Below are 22,854 nucleotides of genomic sequence, written 5' to 3'. Positions count from 1 at the left end.
GAAGAGCACTCAGTAGAGTGCATACCTCTGACTGGATCCAGATTCAGATCTTCACCAAAATCTAATAAATTCTTCCTCGTCACATGACCAACCTGTACACCTAGTTTCATCCGAATCCATCAACAACTTTTTGATACATCATGCACGATATCATTTTTGGCCTAAATCTCTCAATGAAGAAGAATCACTTTAGAAATTCTAATATCTGGATCTGGATCTTCACCAAAATCTAATCAGTTCGTCTGTCACACACCCAACCTGCACACCAAATCCGTACACAACTTTTTGTGATATCTTGCACACAGACAGACAGAAAGACAGGGGTGAATATATTGTTACGAATCTGGAAGCCTTGTGCACACAGACAGACAGCAGTCCCTCAGCTTAGTTATTTCGATAAGTGTGTGTTTATAGTTAGGGCCCTCTACCCATGTCCAATGGGAATTACATGTGTGCTGTGAGTTACTTTTTTAGTCAGGGTTTTAACAATACAAATCGAGCCTCCAGCCAACCGAAACCATCACTCCTTCACTTTGCCTCAGACCAGGACTCCGCCCAGGAAGGCAGGGGCGTGTCCCTTGTCCAATCAGGTCACAGAAGGCGGTTTTCCCACGACAAGCCGGCCAATGAGAGTTGAGATGGCCACCGAAGGCGGTTTTCCCACACACACCGGCCAATGAGAGTTGAGATGGCCACAGAAGGTGGTATTTCCATCTTGCGGTCGTGCTCGTCACCGATACCCGGTCCACAACAATATAACCTCTATCCCCTTCGATGGGCGAAGGTAACAATACAAAGAACCAACATCTATTTTAGCAAGTGTTCTTCGATTTTTAAATTGCAAAGAGAAAGGTGTTTGAGTATTCAACTTTTACAAATGCTTCACTAAAATCATTTAATACTATAATGGACATCAAAATGATTGCAGAAAAACATGTTTCAAACAGCACAAGCCTGGAATTGATTGACGTGTTCAGTCTATGGCAACCATATGGATAAATCAGTACCTTTAGCATCAGCATGAGGATAAACAAGACTCCAAGGAACCTTTGGCTTCACTTTCAAAGACACCAAGTAATTGCGAGCTTTCATGTTGATAATGCATTCCAAATCCTCTTGTGATGGAGGTCCCAAAATACCTTGAAGGGGAGAGAATCCAATCAAGGTCAATAAAAAACAGAAGTTGGACTGAACAAAAAGAACAATCTCAATTTAACTACAAATTAGTATGCAAAGCCAAAAACTTTCAAACAAACACAATGATTCCTACCAAGGATCTTGGTAAGTTGATCAAGGTAATGTTTCCCTGGGAAGATTGGTCGGTTGGACAACATTTCAGCCAAAATACATCCCACAGACCAAATATCAATCGATTTGGTGTAACCCTGTACAAAGAAAAAAAAAGCCCCTTAAGACAGTAGAAATGTCTATCAGCCCCCACTCCCTCAATTTAAAATTACTACTCAAACAATGAAGTTCGTTTGTGTACAAGACAACAACAAAAGAAGAAGTTGATAAATAAATAAATCCTTCAAGATAAAAAAAGATGTCCCACTTTTGTCAGATTTGACTTGCAAGGTAGACTGCCTTTATTAATACACCAATGCATTTCTTTTCAAATCCAAACATTTCACATCGAAAGTGAAGTTGTTTCAATTCCTTTCCTGTCACAGTCAATGCATTGCTCTCATCTCCTCTTCCTGTGCAGGCTGGAGTTCCTCAAGGCAGTGTTCTGGGTCCTGTGCTTTTTCTGGTTTTCATCAATGATCTCTACGACTCTGGAAAAATCCTCTTTAATCTCTTTGCTGATGACTCCACCCTCTGCCATACCATCTCTCATCCCACAACCCTCAGATCATCAGGCAGCAGCCTCTTCGCTCTCTGCAGACCTGGATAAAACCACAAGCTGGTCAAACACTTGGAACATGTCTTTCAATCCTGACAAATCTCACACTCTCACAATGTCTCTACGAAAGGACTGTGTAGAACCCCCCTACCATCTACTTTCTCAACAATTCTCTTGAAGAAGTCCTGTTATTCAAGCTTTTGGCCTTCACTATCTGCCATGATCTTTCCTGGCAAAGCCAGATTTCTCAGCTGGCCTCCAAAGCCAGTCATCGACTGGGCATCCAATGTTGTGCAAAGTCCTTCCTTGGCACATCTGAGCATCTAACCACTTACAAAACTTTCGTCCGCAGCTTCATGGAGTACTGCTTTCCCCTCTGGGGTGGTGCTCCTGCCTCACACCATGGAAACCAAGGCTTTTTAGGATCATTGGTATCTCCCGCAATGCAGTCGAGTCTTTGGGTCTCTCACTCTTCACGATAGGCAGGTCAGTGATCTTTCCATCTTCTCGTCTCCTCTCCAGCCTGTTTTCCCTGCTCTGTCTGTGCTCTATCCTCCTATATTTCCACAGGGTGATCAAGGTCCACCAGCAACCTCCTTCTGGTGAAACTGCCAAAAATCAAGAATTACTGCTCACCTTCACTCTTTCATTCCTCTTATTTTCCACTTCTGGAATTCATTTCAATCCCACTCCTCCCTCCAGGTCTTCAAAACAGCTGTTCACCACCATATCATATCTTTCCACATCCAAAACCATGATATTTTCTACCTCTGTTAATCCACCCCAAACCCACCTCCTTCAAATTCCCTGCTTTCCTTCCTGAAAAATCGCTGTAGTGTCCATCTTGTTTTTTTTTTATGTTCTCCACTCAATCCCTCTCCCATCCTCAAATCTCCTAACGTCTGTTCCTCACGGCTTTGTGCTTCCCTTTAATCTCCTGCTCCCTTTGTTATATGTTGTGTGTTAGCTCTTATACAAGCATTCACAATGTATACAAAAATAAAACTAACAAAAAAAAAATTGCAGCAAAAGTAAATTAATAAAAATCAAACTAAAAACAAAGATATGAACTTCAAAATAAAAATAAAAGTTAAAAAAAAAACATGACAGGAAAAGAGAAAATTAATGTCACCTTGGAATTTAACATGATTTCTGGGGCGCGATACCAACGTGTGGCAACATACTCCGTGAGAAATCCTGTGTGATCATGTTCGGGGTCTGCCACACGAGCCAAGCCAAAATCACAAATCTACAAAGCAAAGGGAAGCACTGGATTTATGTGAAGGGAGAATGGGTTATAAATAAATTAGCTTGACCCAGTCTATCAAATATAAAGATCATATTAAAACTACAACTCAGCTCTGCAGGTAAACAATGAATTTCAAGTGAAAAAGAGCCAATCCAGTGCAGCAAAATCAGAACTCATGAAAATGTTTGTGATGTGGTCGACAAAACGATGCCTTACGGGGAAAATTGCAGCACGACATAAACTTCACCTGAAACACCAACATTGTAGGAAACCCGAAAATAAGAATCTGATTTTATTAGCAATGGAAGTTGCTCAAATTATTTTTTAACTCTGGTCCCAGGAGGTCCGAAAATGTTTTGTAAAGTTCTACAGGCATTTCATCGAGACTGGAGGCTTTGCCTGTTGGTAGAATATGTAGGGCAGCCAGAAGTTCCTCCAAAGTTACTTCCTTGTGTAGTTGTAGATGTGTGGATTCTGACAAGGTGGGTAGGGAAGAAGTCAGGGATTCCACAATCTCGTTATCAATGCTCATGGCTTGGTAAAGTTCAGAGAAGTAATTCTCGATTGAAACTCTGATGTCTTTATGGCAGTGTTATCCTTCCTTCGCCTTTAGTGAAGTTATCTGCTGACTTGTTTTTTTTCCGAACTTCCAGTCCGATGAAGAACTTGGAGGAGGTATCCAAGTGATACAGATTCTCTATTCGGAGACAAATCAGAGCTCCTCTGGCTTGCTTTGCACAGAGCCCAGCAAGAAGGGCTTTTTTCTTTACCAGCAAAATGTTGGTCCTTTGGGTATTAGAAGCCGAGATGTTGGATTGCAAAGATAGTATTTCTCTGGCAACCAGGGATTGAAGGGCAGTGTCATGTCGAGTATAATAAGCTCCGTATTGCTGGCAGAAGGATCTTACCTGTGCTTTGCCGTTGTCCCACCATTTCACAAGATGGGAAAAGGAGGGTTTACGTTGGAGTAAAGTCCTCCAAATCGAGGGATTAGTAATCCGAAAAACATGAAAGGTATCAAGGAACAATTGATCATCTAGGAGGCTTACATAAACGGTCCAGTAGGCAGCACCTCAGTTACAAACTGATGGGTGAATATGAAGTGTGACCATATGATGGCCTGAGAAACCACTCGGGACAATACCAGTGTGGGTCACAATATTTAAAAAATTTAAAAAATATTTCAAAAAATCACTATCAACATAAAACCAGTATAACCTTGTGAGGGACAGACAGCCATCTAAACACCGACACCACGTATATTGTCGGGTAGATGTATTACAAGTTCTCCAAATGTCAATAAGGGAGAAAGTTGACAAGTCCTAGTCAGAGGCGTAGTACTTGCAGAATGAGGCTCTTCTTTCCCATTGTGATCAATGGTAGAATCCATCGTACAGTTAAAATCCCCTCCTAAACAAACAATTCCATTAAAATCAAAGCATGCGAGAGATGTTTCTAACTATGAAAAAGCGAGTTCTATCCGTGCTGTCACTGGGTGCATAAGCGCTCAGTATTGTGTGTTTAAAACCATTAAGAGTAAACGTGAGCGAGATGAAATGCCCTTTAATTATTTCATTAAACTCCACAATGAGATTACAGAGAGAGGGATGCAAATAGATGGCTACCCCAGCCCTGGCACACTCTAAGCTGCTGAAGAACCACCTTCCTTTCATCATTTTTTCCCATTCACTCATACAGGAGGAACCACATGTGGTTCCTTGCAAGAATAAAAATTCAATGTGGTTCTTCAATACAAGCTCAACTTCAGCTTTACGTAAATTTGAATATCCTCCATTAATGTTAAAAGTAGCTATCAAAAAAGCCATTGCGTGGAATTAAAAAAAAAAGGTATCGGTCAAATTGACTGGGTTATGGATGTAGTAGTTTCCCTGCTTTCAAAACACATTTCTTGAGATGAAACATTTGTGGCTTAGATAGATAAGAGGATAAAGACATGAATTAAATAGGGGAAAAAAGGTTGGTAATTCTAGACACATACATTATTGAAGGTTGACAGCACCTTTCTAAACATAATAGCAACACAGATCTGATATTACATTTAATTACTTTCTGCTTATCTAAACATGTACTAAGAAATAACTAGTTATACCAAGGATCTACTAACCCCTTGGAGTCATTCCTACAACAACATCATGCATTTTATCCAGGAGCAGAGATGTGAGGACACAGAAAAATGGTATCATCAATAAAGCAGTCAGAATTGCAAGAATCGACCTCACTTTTTAAATATGTACTTTAAGAAAAAAAAAAAAATTTTCAAGATAAAAGTTGCTCAGTATAATTGCTGGACGATCCAGCCAGTCTCTACTCCGAGCAACCTAGTGTGCAACGAAGTGGTTAAAGAAATGTCCACACAAAGCGATTCAGTTGCATGGAACCAAGTTGTACAAACGATCACTCAGATGTGGAGTGTGGGTTACAATTGTCCTTAATTGGAAACGCTATAAAAGCAAAATTGACGGTCAATAAGTTTAACACATTAACTTGGCAAATACCAAAAACAGCAACTCAACTACTTACTTACCTTGAGGTCACAAGTTGTATTGAGCAGCAAGTTGGATGGCTTCAGATCACGATGGAGGACATTCGCTGAGTGGATGTACTTGAGACCACGAAGGATCTGATAGAGAAAGTAACATATGTGGTCGTTGCTCAGCTTTTGCGCTTTGAGGAGCTTGTAGAGGTCAGTCTCCATCAAGTCTTGTACAATGTACCTGATAAATTTGTGAAGGAACTACATATATTCAATGCAAATGTACATAACATCAGCATAGCAATACCATCAAATCAGTATCCAACGATGACAGCACAACTTGATATTTAACATTCAAGGAAGGGTTGACAATTGAGAGAGCTAAACCTAGATATTGCAACAATGAGAGAGAAAAAACATTTATCCAACTACAGAGACATGACAGAAGTAAAGAGACACCATGATTTTAAAAGAATTTATTTATTGAACATTTGAAGTACATTTGATCCATTTTAATAAATAAACTAGTCTTTGGTAGACTTGCCATTTGCAGATTTCAATGCTTTTACTCTTTCAGACATAGAACTAATGAGTTCTGAAATTCTCTTGTGGGATTTCTGCCCAGGCTTAATGCAAAAGGTTTAGGGATTCTGCCCGTGATGTTGGTTTCCTGGACTTTTTTTCTGCACAGATCGATCCAATATGGCCCAGAGGTGTTCAATGGGATTCATCTCAAGAGACTGACTTGGCCATGGAAGTTGCTTGATCCCAATTCTGTCCTGCCATTCTTTGGTCTTTTTTGGAGTGTGGCATGGAGCTTCATCTTTCATGAACAGAGTGTTGTTTTTGACCACCTGACCAGTGGAGAAGACAGGGAGAAGTCCATCCTCAAGGATAGAGATGTATATCGTAGAGTTGATGCTGCCAACACACTCCACAAGTTCTGACCGACCAGTGCTCCAGATTGCTCCCCACACCATCACTGAAAAACCACCGTGTTTGACAGTTGGCTGCAATTGGTTAAAAGAGAACTCTTGACTGGGAAGTCTCCATACCCATACACGTCCACTGTCAGAAAATTGAGCAAATTGGGGCTCATCTGAAAAAAGACAGTTTGCCAAAACTCCAAGGGTCTGGTAGTCATCTCGTCAGCCCACTTCTTTCTCCTTTGAATGTTGGCTGGTCTAAGAAGATGTTTTCTCCGAGCTGCTCTCCCAGAGTAGCTCAATTGATGAAGGTACCGCACGACAGTTCTTGAGCCAACTTGGACCTCCTCTGAAACATCTGCGGCCTTGCAATAGGGAGTTCTCAATGAACCGCTTGACAGCTCGAAGACATCTTTCTTAGGGCTCAGATCAACCAGAATGGGAAGCTGTGGGATTCTTGCCTTCGCTGGTGAATTACACAATCACCCGATTGACCATAGAAAGCGGAATGCCAAGGTTCTGAGCTATCTAACGCTGGCTGACTCCACCTTCCGATTGGCCAACAATTCGTCCTCTTTGGAAATCGCAAAGGTCGTGTGCTCCCTGGGTTCGAGGCATAGTTAATTGTCATACAAGATCAAGGAACTAGTTTCTGCAAATAAATAGTTGAATATGGGTACAAATCACTGAGTAAAACTTGCTTTCTACAGATTAAATGAATAAATTTAAGGTGTCCATTTACTTCTGTCATGTCTCTATATAAAGAAAGGCAATCATCTGTTTGTGTGTGTCTGACAATTAAATAGAATCGAAAAGGCTGGGCCAATCTCCACCAAATTTCGCATTTATGCTGGGTATACCCAGGATCACATCATGGGCACAAAATACCCCACCTACCCCTGAAGGGGAGGGGATGGCTTGCACTATTCCATGTGTACAGGCAGAAATTGCATGTGATTTAAAATTACAAATCCCTGCCTGAGGGAAGAAGGTATTGACACCATACTTAACTCCAGGAGAAAGCGGGTATGACGAATTGTATGAAATGCCACTCCACCTCCAACCCAAACAAAAAATAATTATTAGTTTTCAAAACTCCCTCATGTCGTTCAGCCCCTCAGCTCAAAATGCCACCTGCATTTGCTAAAAAAAAAAAAAAAAATATATATATATATATATATATATATATATATATATATATATATATATATATATATATATATATATATATATATATATATATATATTCGTTCACAGAAATTTACTGGACAGTCTCCCTGGTTATACCGAGTACCATTTTAATGATCAAATACATCTGCTGCTGGTGGAATTGTTGTCAATGTCAGGATCTCCCTTTCCTATCGGCCCAACCCCATGGTTTCTTGCCCTTTTCCTATTTAATGTCCCTTTCCACAGCAATGTCATGTGTGTGTCGTGTCACCCTACAAATTGATGACTCAGCAAACTTCTACTTCCAACACTCCTCTTTCTCAAACTCTCTTCAGACCGAGTTCAACTACCACCATTCCACCTGGCTTAGAGATGGTGATATCACAAACAAAAAAGGCTCAACTATAAAGACTCAAGAACACCAATCCTTTTGTGATAGCAATGCAAACTTCTGTATTTTACTATTTCAACAACAAAAATGAGGATACACATCCTTCATCTGCTCCAGGGTGGAAGCACGCAGAATGTCGTTGATGCCAATGATATTCTCATGTTTGAATCGCAGCAGGATCTTTATCTCCCTTAGAGTGCGCTGGCAGTACGTTTGGTGTTCAAATGGACTGATTTTCTTGATTGCCACCCGAACATTATTGACATTGTTCAAAGCAGCACTACAACAAAATTACAACACATTGCAACAGCAGAGAAAAATAATTTATGAATTAAAACAAGTTTTCACCAAAATATTTCAGGAACAGTGACGATAGAAAGGCTACACCACTTTTCAAAATCTTCACCTTTTGCTGCCTTATAGCCTGGAATTAAATTGCATTAAATAAGACTTTTTCCACATCATAACCCACAACTTCCAAATGAAAAACAAATTCCAGAAAATTAAAATACAAAAGAATAAAATAAAATCTCTTGGTTGGACAAGTGTCCACCCCCCCCTCCGAGTTAATACTTGGTGGAAGCACCTTTGATGGCAATTACAGCTGTGAGTCTGTTGGGATAGGTCTCTACCAAGTTTGCACACTTTGATTGGGCAATGTTTGCCCATCCTTCTGCACAAAATTGTTCAAGCTCAGTCAAGTCGCGTGGGGAACGTTGGACAGCAATCTTCAAGTCATGCCACAGATTTTCGATTGGATTTAGATCGGGGTTCTGACTGGGCCACTTAAGGACCTTTATCTTTTTGTTCCTTAGTCATTCCAGTGTAGCTGAGTCATTATCATGCTGAAAGGTGAACTTTTATCCCAATTTCAGCTTTCTTGCAGAAGGCAGCAAGTTTTCCTCCATGTGTTACAATGTGTAAACAAAGGTGGAAAAAAAATCTGATTTAATGCAATTTAATTCCAGACTACAAGTTTACAAAAGGTGAAAAATTTGAAAGAGGGTGTAGACTATCAGCACTGTACTACATAGTTTAAAGATTAAAAAAAATATATATTTATACATTTTAAACATGGCATCCCAAGAAAAATATAAAGTAAATTAGATTCAGCCAATGACTAAAGTTCACTTGTCCATCAGGCTTTTTGCAGTTATTTTAAAATGGTAAAAATAATTTTTTGAAATATCATGCTATATATTGATTTTAGCCCTATATTGTTGTGGGCCGGGGTTCGGCGGCGATAAACGACCACAGAAGGCGACAGAAGGAGGGATTCTAACTATAAACACATACTTACGAAATAACTAAGCTACGGGGACTGCTGTGTTTGTGCGCAAAAGGCTTCCAGATTTGTAGCAATATCTCAATGGTGAAGAATCACTTAAAAAAAATTAAATAATTATCATATCCAGATTTGGATTCAGAGCTTCACCAAAATCGAATCCATTCGTCTTTGCCACACACCCATAACGTGTCCAAGTTTAATCCGAATCCATCCACCACTTTTTGATATATCATGTCATATATTGGTTTCGCCCCATCACTCAATGGTGAAGAATCACTTCAAAAATGATCAGATCTGAATCCGGATTTGGATCTTCACCAAAATTGAATCAAATCGTCATTGTAAAACATCCAACCTGTCCACCAAGTTTCATCCAAATCCATCCACAACTTTTTGAGATAAATGCACACAGACAAACAGACAAACAAAGAGAGTGGTGAAAACATAACCTCCTTCACCTTCGGTGGCAGAGGTAATAAAAAGGTAGAAATTATCAAAGGAGGACGTTCGCTTGGTGCCAGCACTTGCAACTGTTCATTTTACTTTGGTTAATTATGTCAGGCAGAAAGTTTGGGCTTGTGCGATGAATAAGCATCAAAGATTTGGGACCAACTGGGTTAGTACACTAGTCTTCCACCTCAGTAAGCAACATATGAAGCACGTCATCCTGGTTGCACCTTCCGTACCAGAGTGGACTTTAATAAGCATTCCCCTGCACAAGCGAAGTGAAGGGTCAAACATAAGTTGACATGCCAGCCAGTGTCTTTCTACAGCAAGCAATTGATAATATTGTGGGACAGGGTTCGGTGGCAATAAACGACCATGAGGTGGAGCAGTAGAGCAGTCTCCCACCGAACACCCGGAATTTATAGGTCGGACAACTCCGAAAGGTCACGGGTCACTTTTAAGGACCGTGGTCGCCAATATTTAAACGGCGTGAGGTAGGGTGTACTTGTGTATTCCAATTTACCCAAGTACTCACGCCGTCTAGCTACCGGGGAAACCACACCCTCAGCAGACTCTGTCCGGACAGATTGGCAGGTACGGACTCGGATCCGGCGTAACAGAGCGGAGTTACCAGAGCCACGCCGGTCCCAAAGACAACTTACTGGCCCAATCAACCTCACTAATTCTCAAGTCCGAACCATGCTGGGTCAATCAAAGAAAGGACAGAAACGAACTGGAACATTTAAACAATTATTTTATATACAGGAATAAAAGAAAGGGACGAAGTGTAGACTTATTCACGACTATATGCAAGCAAATATTTACAATGATCATAAACACTTAAACAGCTTTACTTATAGGACGGCACCACATACAGACAGACACACACCCAAAAGAAAAAGGACCCAATTGGTCTTTATTAGACCCTCGCAGCCAAGGGGATAGGCGAGCTGGGGGTCAGAGTTCTGTTGGGGTACTTGACCGCGTTCGTGCGGCTTGGCCCACGACTGCACGTGGGGCCCGTGGTCCGTGGGAGCTTGGATGGTGAATAGCGGATCCAGGGTCGCTCCTTGTAGAAGGCCAGTGGAGACTCCAGGCTTGAGAGCTCCAACAATGACAACAGCGCACCCAAACTGCCTTCCAAGAACTGCTCCCTCCAAAGAACTCTCAATAACTTTCTGAACTCTGAACTCTCCGAACTCGAACTCTCCACACACGTGCACACTGAGGGTCACGTCGTCCTTTATCGACCGCTCTGAGCGGGGCGGTGCCTTGGTGGAGCTGACGCGATGATCGCCCTGATTGGACAGGGACCTCCATGGGTCCGCCCTTTCTGGGCGGGGTTATGGCCGAGCCAGGAAAACCCCGCTCCTCTACGCGTGTCTGTACCCCTCCTGCTGGAGAGACAACAATTTTGCCTCGTGGTGTTGGAATGCAGACCAATTCGAGGAAGTCGAATCAAGCATGCCAGGACCTTGCCTCGTATGCTACGGCCACGAGGCGAGGGCGCAAGCGCTGAAAGACACTGTAGCCGCAAGTGGAGGGGATCTAGAGATTTAAATAACCTAACTATAAAATAACTCACAGCGCACACACGAAATTCCCATTTGACATCAGGGATGGGTTCTAACTGTACACATACTTATCAAAATAACTGAACTATGGGGACTCTGACTGTATGTGCATAAGGTTTCCAAATCCATAACAATATGAGCTTGGTTCGACTTGGCTCGGCAGGATGTCTTGCAACTCTGGTCCTTTAATATAAAAGGTAACAGATATTGAGAAAGGACATTTAAGACATAAAAGTGATCGATTTACTTGATTGAAAAGCCGATTGATATATTTGGAATAAAAATTAGTTTGTTTCATCACAAAGTTTCCCATTTTAAAAGCTTCTTTCATGGTCTGAAGGAGGAGAACCGACTCAAACCTTTGCATTGGAGAGTTCAGCTTCTGTGCTATCAGAAACACAGCCCTAAACAACCAGAAAGGGGGTAAAGGAAGTGAGGAATGAGGTCCACAAAGGCAAGTTGCTGCTGGCAAATTCCTCAAAAGTAAACTTTCACTGGATAACAAATTTTTGACTCGGCTTAATATGTTACGAATCTGGAAACCATGCGCACTCAACATTCAGGTCCCAAAGTTAGTTATGCCGGTAAGTACGTGTGTAGTCAGGACACCATCCTTTTGTTTAGTGGGAGGATTAAATGTGTGTGTTGTGATGGCTAGTTAGGTTATTACATCTCATCTTCCATCTATTATCCAATCTGCACGACCCAACCAGCCCATCATGCTCCATCACCGCCCGTTGGCTCGTCGTACCTTGATTTGCCGAGAGGTGGCCTCGCGGTTCCGGTCCTCGGGCCCCACAAATGATAGTTTTTGTACGGTGGGCCTTTCAGGGCAGACCCTCTTGCTCTGCACGAGCGAGGCCATGTGTCCGCGTGGAGAATATGGGGTCTCCTTGCAAGGTCCACGGCTCCGTCCCGGTAGAGTGCGGCCGTAGGCCAATGAGGGACAGACAGCGAGATAATTCTCACCAAGGCCCCTCCCCGTGGTGGGAGGAGATATATCGGAGACTCGGAGGGTGGTAGTGGTTGGCGTTGGCGCTGGGAGAGCTTGTTCGCGGTGGTGGAGCGGTAGAGTTTGGATCACGGTGGCTGCACGGAAAAGAGGTTTTGTCGGCACGTGTACGGACAGGAGTCTGAAAAGGAGTGGTGGTTGGGACGTGCACGGAGAGGAGTTTGGGAGCACCGACGATTCACCACGCAAGTTCCGTCACGAGCCACGAGCCTGGAACAAACTCCCAGACAGTACCCCGACGACCATTAGCCACGTGAGGTGCCGCATTACCGAGCACGCTTTCCTGTGATGACAGGTACCCATGAACTCTGACCCCCCAGCTAGTCTATCCTCACGCCTGCAAGGGAGCAAATAGACTCTGGAGTTTCTTTTAATTTTGTGTGTGTCTGCGTGTGGGCCCGTCTTTAAGTAGAACTGTGTAAGTGCTTGTATCATTGAAAATTCCTGCATATTCATTCAAGTCTCACCTCTTCTGTCTTTTGATTTTGCTGGAATTAATTTATTAGAAATGAACCCAGTCTGTTTCCGCCCCTTCTTATATTGGTCCAGCATGGTTCGTATCTGAGTTTACACGGGGTTTCATCCCCGGTAATCGGTACATCGTAGCCGGAACGTCCTGGGCAGGCCTGCTCGACTGCATCAGAGCCGGATGGTAGGTGGAAGTTGATACTCTACCGTAGCTGGTCGAGTGATCCGGTTCGGCCAGACGTTCCGAGGGCGTGAATCCCCAGTAGCCAAGAGTGCGTGGTTACTAAGGCCTAGGTCAGATTTGTTCTAGGGCGAGGATACGGCGGCCGTACACCCTCTGAATTGACAGAAATGTGCGGCGGCCGCAGAGAAACTGAAGTGGCCTCAGGGAGGCCCTACGCCGTTTGGCTATATTTTACAGGTCGTAGGGGAGCCGTGGAATTATAGCGTGGAGTTATAACTTTTTTTCATTTCTATGTTCGCCGTAGCAATTCGACAAAGCCAAGCTATGATGTAGATGTGTTCCACGTCGAACGTACGTAGGGCGTACGGTGGGCTTGCATTATTCGTGCGACTGCCGTAAGCTCTTCTCAAAGAAAAATGAATTTTCCCAACCCCCAAAAAATTACGGCGGCCGCACTATTTCCACGGTCACCGTACGGTGGCCTTGCGGTCTGTGTGACTACCTGCGGGCAATGCAGGGTCGACGCACGGTTCCCCTAAGCCCGCCGTGCACCTACGTATGGCCTCCGTGGCAGTCTGTGTCGACCGTGCGCTACCGATAGAGATCGGAGTATAGGTGTTTGCCTATAGTCCGATACAGTGGTGCCCCCAGAATCCCAATTAAATTTGTTCCAGGAGGCTGTTCGGATTGCAAAAAGTTTGGATTCCAAAAATATTTTCCCAATCAGAAATAATGGAAAGTGAATTAATCCGTTCGTGGACCCAAAGAAAACCCACTTTCAAGACCCTTTAAACTGAAATTCCCCATGTTTAAAATAAAATAAGATGATTAAATGACCTTCGGTGGCGGTGTATTGTATGTCAACTGGTACAATCACCAATCCAAAGGTCCACACAGGCTCGAGCTCCGTCCTGGGTTCCGATTGCCCGCGCACTCTGCGAGAGCGCTGCCCCCAGGGCAGCTCATCAAACATGATGCCCACAGAACCACAATCACTTTCATCAAGCGCATCGGGCTGACGTAATCATGGATATTTCAAATTACAACTGGTTTTGCTGTGAAATTCAATCCTTGCCCGACAGTCCGTCACACCACGTGATCGGATTGCTTTTTTGTTATTAATTAAAACACAAGATGATTAAAAAAACAAACATCACAAATGAAGGTGAAAACACGAGGTAAGGCCAAAGTCACATTTGGCTCGGCGGCCGGAGGGTCTACAAAATGTACGGGCACTAGCAATAATAAAGCGGCCGCAGTATTTCCACGGTCACACAATGTAGCAGTCACATATGTTTTTATTTTTCAGGTAGACGCACGGGGTATTTATAAATTGTGGAGACCGAAAACGTGGGGGTGCCGTACGGTCTTTGATTTGATGTTGCACGAGACCTTAGGGCGTCCCTGCAGAGGCCATAGAATTTTCAAGGCAGACGCAAGTTCGCCTCAAGGTGCCCACAAGGTCGAAAAGGACCGCAGGGGGGGCCCAAGGCCACCGTGGAAATAGTGCGGCCGCCGTAATTTTTTGTGGGTTGGGAAAATTCATTTTTCATTGAGAACAGCTTATGGCAGCCGCACGAATAACGCAAGCCCACCGTACGCCCTACATACGGTCGACGTGGAACACATCTACGTCATAGCTTGGCTTTGTCGAATTGCCACGGCGAACGTAGAAATGAAAAAAGTGATAACTCCGCGCTACAATTCCACGGCGCCTCTACGGCCTGTAAAATATAGCCATACGGCGTAGGGCCACCCTGAGGCCACCTCAGTTTCTCTGCGACCGCCGCACGTTTGTCAATTCAGAGGGCGTACGGCCGCCGTATCCTCGCCGTAGAGCAAATGTGACTGAGGCCTAAGGTATCGATCGACACACGAGAGATGCTTTCACGATCTGCTGAAGATGCCAATCTGAAGAACATTTACCATTATAAGCATGTGTCATGGCTTTTTGAATACACATAAGTGCATATGGATAATAAGCACATATGTCAGGTTTTTCATAAATGCACATATGGAAAACAAGTGCATATGTGTTCCACGAAGTCTAAAAATAGGGGCATACACTTATTATCCAGATTCTACTGTATGTCAATTGAGGAGTTGCCAATCCAGCGACCAAACGTTATCAAGCAGTGACCGTTGGTGCTCTTAAACAATAGGCATGGGCATAAGTCTTGGACTTTGATGTTGCTGACATGGTCTTTTACAAGTGACAGCCTGCGACTCAAGAATCTACCGATATTTCCAGTCCGTGTCCAGGTTGGATGGTGGGACTTGGTATCCCTTTCATGCCAAGATGGTCAAAAGCACTGCTCACTATCTTTGATCGAGTAGTCATTCAACCTCATGGCTGACACGCTTCCGAGTGACAGAACTGCTCTCACTGTTGAGAATGATAAAGTAGCTGCTGTCATAAATCACATGTGAAAGCCAAACAACGACTGTGAAGATTGAGATGACAAAAGATTATGCAGCACACCATTGTCATGGTGAAAGAAAATTACAAGCACCTGGAAGCTGTGCCATAGCAAAGCAGAAAGGCTGGTTTGTGGTGAGGCCAGTGCAGGCAGTGGTGATGGTGCAGGGAGTGCAGGCAGTGGCGAAGGTGCAGGGAGTGCAGGCAGTGGCGAAGGTGCAGGGAGTGCAGGCAGCGGCGAATGTGCAGCGAGTGCAGGCAGCGGCGAATGTGCAGCGGGTGCAGGCAGCGGAGAAGGTGCAGCGGGTGCAGGCAGCGGCGAAGGTGCAGCGAGTGCAGGCAGTGGTGAAGGTGCAGTGAGTGCAGGCAGTGGTGAAGGTGCAGTGAGTGCAGGCAGTGGTGAAGGTGCAGTGAGTGCAGGCAGTGGTGAAGGTGCAGCGAGTGCAGGCAGTGGTGAAGGTGCAGCGAGTGCAGGCAGTGGTGAAGGTGCAGTGAGTGCAGGCAGTGCAGGCAGTGGTGAAGGTGCAGCGAGTGCAGGCAGTGGTGAAGGTGCAGTGAGTGCAGGCAGTGGTGAAGGTGCAGCGAGTGCAGGCAGTGGTGAAGGTGCAGCGAGTGCAGGCAGTGGTGAAGGTGCAGTGAGTGCAGGCAGTGCAGGCAGTGGTGAATGTGCAGTGAGTGCAGGCAGTGGTGAAGGTGCAGCGAGTGCAGGCAGTGGTGAAGGTGCAGTGAGTGCAGGCAGTGGTGAAGGTGCAGCGAGTGCAAGGGTTATGAGGCAATGCTTTCTGGGATTCCCCAAAGATTAGGAAATGACATAGATATAATGAGCAGAGCGGCAGACTCTTAGAATAGTTATTTCCATAATGTATGTTAAGCATAACACCTTCCATGAAGGGGTTATTATGTAATTAAATGCATTGGGTTGGGTAGCACGTGCCCCCCTCTAAACCCATTGGGATAATAACATCAGCACGTAATGACGTATTCATGACTGCTGTCAACAAGTTGGACGTGTGCCGTTTTACTGCCATGGCTTCTCGGCATGTGCGAATAACACCAGCATCCTGGAAGATTCGCCGAAGTCATGGCTTTAGAAGTGCACGCCAAATTCCCATTTGTTGTTTAAAGTCTCATAAAGTCCTTGTTTGTCTGTTCATCTGTATGGACGTCTTCCCTGTAATGTAACTCATTGCCGTCTACCCTTGTACTGTATTTAGTTTCCCTTATCTCCGTTAATTCCCCTCCACCTGAACGACTGGTGTATGGACCAGATCACAACACAGCCCCTCTGGAATAATTGCTCCATTTCTTGGCATTGTGCCAAGGACATTTTTGGACACGTGGGGTTAGTCCAGTGTGCATTGGGGTGGAAGGGTTTTCCCCATGTTAAGTGCGGAGCTCAGATTCTGGCAGCAGCCGGAAGGGCCAATTGAGTGCACATCAGGGTGGGCAGCAAAATTGGTGAGGCTGCAGGGGAATCCCAAGCCTCCGAAAAGATCTGATGTGCAGCTCTTTGGCCCCACCTTCCCCAGGGACGACAAAGCTGTGACCGATGCGCTGGTTTTCTGCGTCTGTGTCTCTCCTCAGATTCCTCATTGAATACCTTGAGGGCCCCAACAAGGATATCCAGCATCTCTGCAAGGATGACTGCATAATCTGCAAAATCAAGGTCAAAGATCTTGACATTCCCATGCAATGCACCGCAGCCTGATTTCTCCGACATCCTCCCCATAATCCAGTCCGTGCAAGCATTGAAGAGTATGGGGGCCGATACATACCCCTGACCAACTCCAAAAACAACTGGAAATAAATCGGAGATGGAATGACCACACTTCACAACACTCTCTTTGCCAAAGTACAGTTCAGAAATCAGATATCAGATCAAACAACTTTGGTGGCAGCCCGTGAAGACCGGGAATCCTCCAAAGGACATCCCGATTCACTGAATCGAATATTTTGCGGAGATCAATATAGGCTGTGAGCAGCCTTTGCCAAAACTCTCATCTGCGTTCGGTGAGGATCTGGAGAGCAAGGATAAGGTAAATTATCGACCTCTGGTGTAAAACCCAACTGCTCTGGTTGTTGATGTTCAAGCAGATGGTGGTGAACCCAATGAATAATTATCTGAGCAAAGACCTTGCCCAGCAGTGAGTGTTGCATCACCCCTCACTTGGTGTTGCAGTTTCCCTTCCAGAGAGGGACAAGACCCCTTTTCCAGTCAGTTGGGATGATGCCTGTGCTCCAAACAGAGCACAGAACTGCATGCAATGATAAGAGTACAGCATTTGCACCAGCCTTGAGAAGTTCAACATGGATGTCACAGATCCCAGGGGCTTTACCCCTTTCACCACAGCCTCTCTTTCCACAGAGGTGGTTCACAGTTGATTGGAGGGTCAGCAACGGGAATAGCTGGACCCTGACATCTAACTCAACAGCCTGTGGGTCAGCCTGGTACAGCCGCTCAAAGTAACTGGCACAGTGGGCCTTCACTTCAGTTTCCTCAATGAAGAGCACACCACCCTCTGCAACAACTACAGCACACCGAGGGACGGGCTTGGAGGAATGCAATGTACGAATTCCTCTGTAAGCAGGAGAAGAATCACTCGTCCACAGGTGATGCCCCACCCCTTCACAGATTCGTCGAGTTTACACCTCAGCTCTGCCATTAAGCCTGGCCCTGCGACTGGTCACTGGTATCCAGTATCCCTTGGAAGACAAAGTTCCTCTTTACCTGAGGGTGTGTTCCAAGACATCCCACCAGCAACATCAAGTCTGTTAATCTTGAAAGCACTCCACAACTCTTCAGGATTCCCCATATCACCCAGACCCCCCCCCCCCAAATCTCCACTCAGCCTGTTCGCAAACTTCTCAGTTACCCTCTTATTCCTGAGCTTGTTAACATCCAGCCGAAGCTGGGATGACACGATTATCCTCAAATTAAGCTGCAATTTCAGATGCTACAACAAGGTTGTGGTTGGTATTGAGGAAATGGGCACTCCGATAGATCCTGCAGTTCTGAATCATCCTCCAGCGACCATCGAGAAGCACATGGTCAATCTCCTTTGCCACAGCACCAGCGTTAGAATAGAAAGTCTGGCAATGAGGCTGAGGGCGCTAAAACCATGAACCAGCCAGCCTAAGTCCACAATTTCTTGAAAAGTGAAGGAACTTTGTGCTGTTCTGGTAAGCAGTTCCAGACCTGTGGTGACCAACACACGTATTATTGCTATCCCTATCAGTGCCATTCGAGTATCTCATCTGAGGCACTGATCAACGACAGACTCGAGTGCAGCATAGAATGCCTCCTTCACACCGAGATCACTCGCTTCAGTCGGAGCATATATAGCTATCAGGGAAATGACACCCAAGGAGTTACGAATTCTCAGTCTCATAATATGCACGTTGACTGGTGTTACCTCAATGATCATGGGAGTCAGCTTATTGGACACAGCTACAGCAACTCCTTAGGCATGGTAACCATCAGTGACCAGACCAGTCATAGGTGTAACCACCTGCCATGATATCGCCACTACCCGGTCTCTGGCCCTCAGAGAGTGCTGCAATACCGATGTTCAAGCGCTGGAGCTCAGATTATAGCAGAGACAGGTGATCATCTTCTCTTAGGGATAGGACATTTCAGGTACCTACTCAAACGGACCACTGCAGGTTAACCCAAGGAGATCGCAGTTTGGTGGATGACAATTCAGAACCATGGCAATTCAAACCGGGAAGGTTACTACGTGTTGTTCCCCGATCATCAAAGAGTGGGGGTCCCGAAGACTTTGTCCCATCATCCAGTGAGCTGCCTTGCGAAGGGCAGGTTCATAGGAGGTAATCTTATGGAGTGGTTTTTCAGTTTTCGTTGGGTTGTTAGTGTGTTTTGTGGAGTGAGGTGTTTTTATGGTGGCCAGATTGAAAATACTGCCACCAACCTCCTCGAAAAGGTTACCCACTGCAGGAGGATATCCGCAGACACAGTTGGAACTACATAGTCTTCTTCAGACTTTGGTGCAGCAATTGGTCTTTATTTTTATTTTGCTCGCACCATATCCTGATGCTGTGTGGACTTTGCTTCCTTGCTGATGGACCTCTGGTAGCTTTTACTTGTTACTGCATTTGGGTCTTGGATCGATTGCTGGATCTTGAGTGTAGTCTAGATCCTCTAGAATGTAAAGTCCTCTAAATGTCACGGACATTACACCTTTGCTTATGATGTATACGAGAGGGTCGTCAGGACTTCCTTAGATCTTTTTGTTCCTTTGCTTTTCTTTCATACCTCTTTTTAGTCTTCCACAGTTACTTTTACTGTTTCATACCTCTCTTAATTCCTATTTCTCCTTTTAATACTTTCCCTACCCCCCCCCCCCCCAATACCTGAACCCTATTTTTGTCTTCATTTTTGGGGCATGAGGTGCCTGTCATGTTCATGAAAAACCAGCAGCTGCTGACTGATCCAGTTTTAAGGTTGGGGTAATGGCTGTCACGTCCTGATCGCAAGGCATCGTCAGTGTAGGTGGGAGAACTTTCAGTTCTATTCCAAGTAACGCCCACCTCAAGCGAGGCAGCCCCTCACCAATAGGAATCCTGATCAGCCTGTCTCTTCTGTCTGGTCTGAACCAATCAGACTAGGTCAAAAAACAAAAAAGTGTGACAATAATGTCAGGCTTAATGCAAAACGAAGAAACATGCAGTGTCAGACGAGTCAGTATGTTTTGTCAAGTATTTGTAACACTGTTTTTAAAAAGTGAAATTCCTCTAGATGTTTGTGTTGTAAAGTTTAGACCTTGTGAAATTTTTGTCATGTGACAGGTAAGACTTTTGTTGTCGATTGTGAATGTTTGTTGGGATGTAAATCAAAGTACATTATTTATCTTCTCTCTTGTGGATTGCAATATGTTGGTAAAACTTGTCAATATTTACGACGATTGAATGGACATAGGTCTGCTGTATCATCTGGTAATGACATATTTATATAATCATTTCAATGAAGTGGGGCATGTTTTTCATCATTGTTCTATTCAAATTATAGACTCAGTTAATGTTAATGATTTTGATAATAAAGAGTGTAATGTTGAGCTGGGATGCAAAGAGGATTTTTGGATCAGGACACGATGTGCAATCTATCCTTTGGACCTGAACGATAGGTTACAAGGGACTGGGTCAGTTTCTCAATGTAATGCTTTTGGTAACAAGTATTTTGCCAATCCAATCAGAAGGAGACCCAGAGGTCATGGGCATCATAGTCGGTGTCGTACAGCTCCAAAAATGGAAATTTCAGGGATAATTGATAAACTTAAAGGTTTTTATGATGCAAAAGTTTGTCATGATTTTTATGTTCTTCTGAGGTCATGTCCCAAACAAGTCTAAGTTAACATTCTCCAGAGTTCAGCAGGTTCATATGACGTGGTTGGTTTTGATCGAAGCTTTTTGGAACAGGGCTCTGGTGAAGAAGACTACTCCCAAAGTTGATAGAATCTGTGAGGTCTTAGTTTGTGATTTTTCCAGCAAGAAGGTAGATAGGCTTCGACTTCATTCTATTTTTAGGGATACTAATGTAGAGAGTTTATTAACAGATACAGTTAAGGGAGCGAACCCCATTGAAGGTTTATTTCACTTTCACCAAGACCATAAGACAATCCTTATTCAATTATGGTAAATTTGTTAAAACTCTTAGAACAGATATAGTAAAGGACATGTTGGAAACCGACTGTGCATATTCGTATTCCCCTTTTTATATGGTCCTTGTGGACACGTAGTTTCTGAGGATTTGAATAAAATTAGTAATAATGAAATTAGGGATCTGATGAAAATCAGAGCAAAATATAGGGAACCAGTAACTCAACCTTGGAGCTGCATTAAGTCTTCAATTGTGGATTCTCTCTCTAATTTTAACAAATATGCACCAAGTTTAACTCATCTGTAAACAGTTTTAATGCATGGTTTAACGGAGTTGAAGAAGTCCTGGATAATAGGATTGTTTTTTTTAGTCGTCGGGGCTTGCTTTCACGAGGTCGGTCGAAACCAGTGTTGAACAAGCCAAGTGTTCCTAAAGACATTCGGGATCTCCACGGTAGCTGCATAATAGCTCCAGCGGATAAGGCTGCTAAAAATTTTGTTGTGGTTTGTAAAATGTTTTATGCAGAAGGTTTCATCAAGAGAGTTAGGCATTGATACGGTTACTTTCACTAGTATAGGAAATGGTACATATTGTTACGGCTGTGGAAATTCGCATTACACCATGAAGGGCCGTAGGTGAGATATCTCTAAGTACATGTGTAGTTAGCCCCAAATCCGTTGTCAAGAGGGAATTTATGTGATTCATTCGGGCTGCGACGCTTTGAGATAGACGTTTTTCTGTTCTATCTCTATTTTGAACCAACCACGTCTCAACCGCCATCACACAACAACCACCTTTGCCACCACGCCAGCCATAGTCACCAACTACAACCACACTCCAACCTTCAGACAACAACAACAACGCCAACAGCCACGACCTTTACCTGCACAACTCAATCCCGCAAACATCGCATCACCGTCATTCCCAAACGGCACCATAACCATCAAACCACCACCGATAAACCCTCTACCACCTTCACCTCTCTCCTTCTACGGCCATTTCAGCACCACCTGTGAACACTGAGCGTCGGGCTGTCTTGGGCTCATTCAGCGATACGCACCGAGCCGCGAGTGCAAATAGTGGCCTTTCCGAGGGAGAATTCGGATCAAGAATGCTACACGCCCACTTCTGATCCGTCCAATTAGGAAGCGCGGAGCGGCTTGGCCCCGCCTCCAGGCGCATCTGTGTGAAATCGATATATGCAAATTCTAGGATCAGGGGAGGTTCACGCCCACTTTTCCTCCGTCCAATTGGCGAGCGTGGCTCTGCCCCTGAGGTCATCCTGATCCGGATATTTGCATATTGTTTTCTCCTGCCGGCCTATAAAACGGCGAGCACAAGGCGAATCGTGGCAGAGTGTGGCAGTAGCAGTGTGTGTCGGCAGGGCAGAGTGAGTTGAGTCATCGGTGTGGTAGCAAGTTGGGTTCTGCAGTCGGCTGAGAGTTGCGGGAAGAGGCGAAGGAGCTCGGGTCCGAGGCGAGAAGGACGGCGGTCGGCGACGAGGTCACGGTGTGAGATCGCTCATCACGGGACCCAAGCCAGCCAGCCATTCTCCTCCTCCAGGGCATCAACAATTCCCCCTTTCCCCCGCGCTGAGATAGTGCAAAAAGGGGGCCCCGTTCCCACCCCACTCCAAACGTAGTGCCGACGAAACCAGCCAAGGAGCACGGAGTCTGGGCACAGCCACGCGGCCACATCTGCGGCTCGTCCGCCAACGCGTCACGAGGACGCAGGTAGGACCCCCCCGGTCTCGCGGACCTGGCCGCTCCTCC

General features: G+C 44.7%; 1 protein-coding gene across 2 annotated transcripts in view; it reads right to left on the bottom strand.

Moving 5' to 3' along the window:
- Positions 1-22,854, bottom strand: part of LOC147010874 (mitogen-activated protein kinase 1) — a 70,684-nt gene that overhangs the window by 31,677 nt on the left and 16,153 nt on the right. For both annotated transcript variants that reach the window (XM_085859709.1, XM_085859710.1), the window contains exons 2-6: positions 8,174-8,356; positions 5,641-5,830; positions 2,979-3,095; positions 1,271-1,385; positions 1,008-1,139 (exon numbers count right to left, since the gene is read on the bottom strand). In XM_085859709.1, coding sequence (XP_085715835.1) covers positions 1,008-1,139; positions 1,271-1,385; positions 2,979-3,095; positions 5,641-5,830; positions 8,174-8,356 — 737 coding nt within the window. The remainder of the gene's footprint in view (positions 1-1,007; positions 1,140-1,270; positions 1,386-2,978; positions 3,096-5,640; positions 5,831-8,173; positions 8,357-22,854) is intronic.

The sequence above is a fragment of the Eptatretus burgeri genome, chromosome 16 (assembly GCF_056783735.1).
Source record: "Eptatretus burgeri isolate ZD-2024b chromosome 16, Ebu_testis_v1, whole genome shotgun sequence".
In the NCBI taxonomy this organism is placed as follows: domain Eukaryota; kingdom Metazoa; phylum Chordata; class Myxini; order Myxiniformes; family Myxinidae; genus Eptatretus; species Eptatretus burgeri.
Note: the sequence above shows the minus strand (reverse complement) of the source record. Positions and strands in the feature narration are given on the sequence as shown.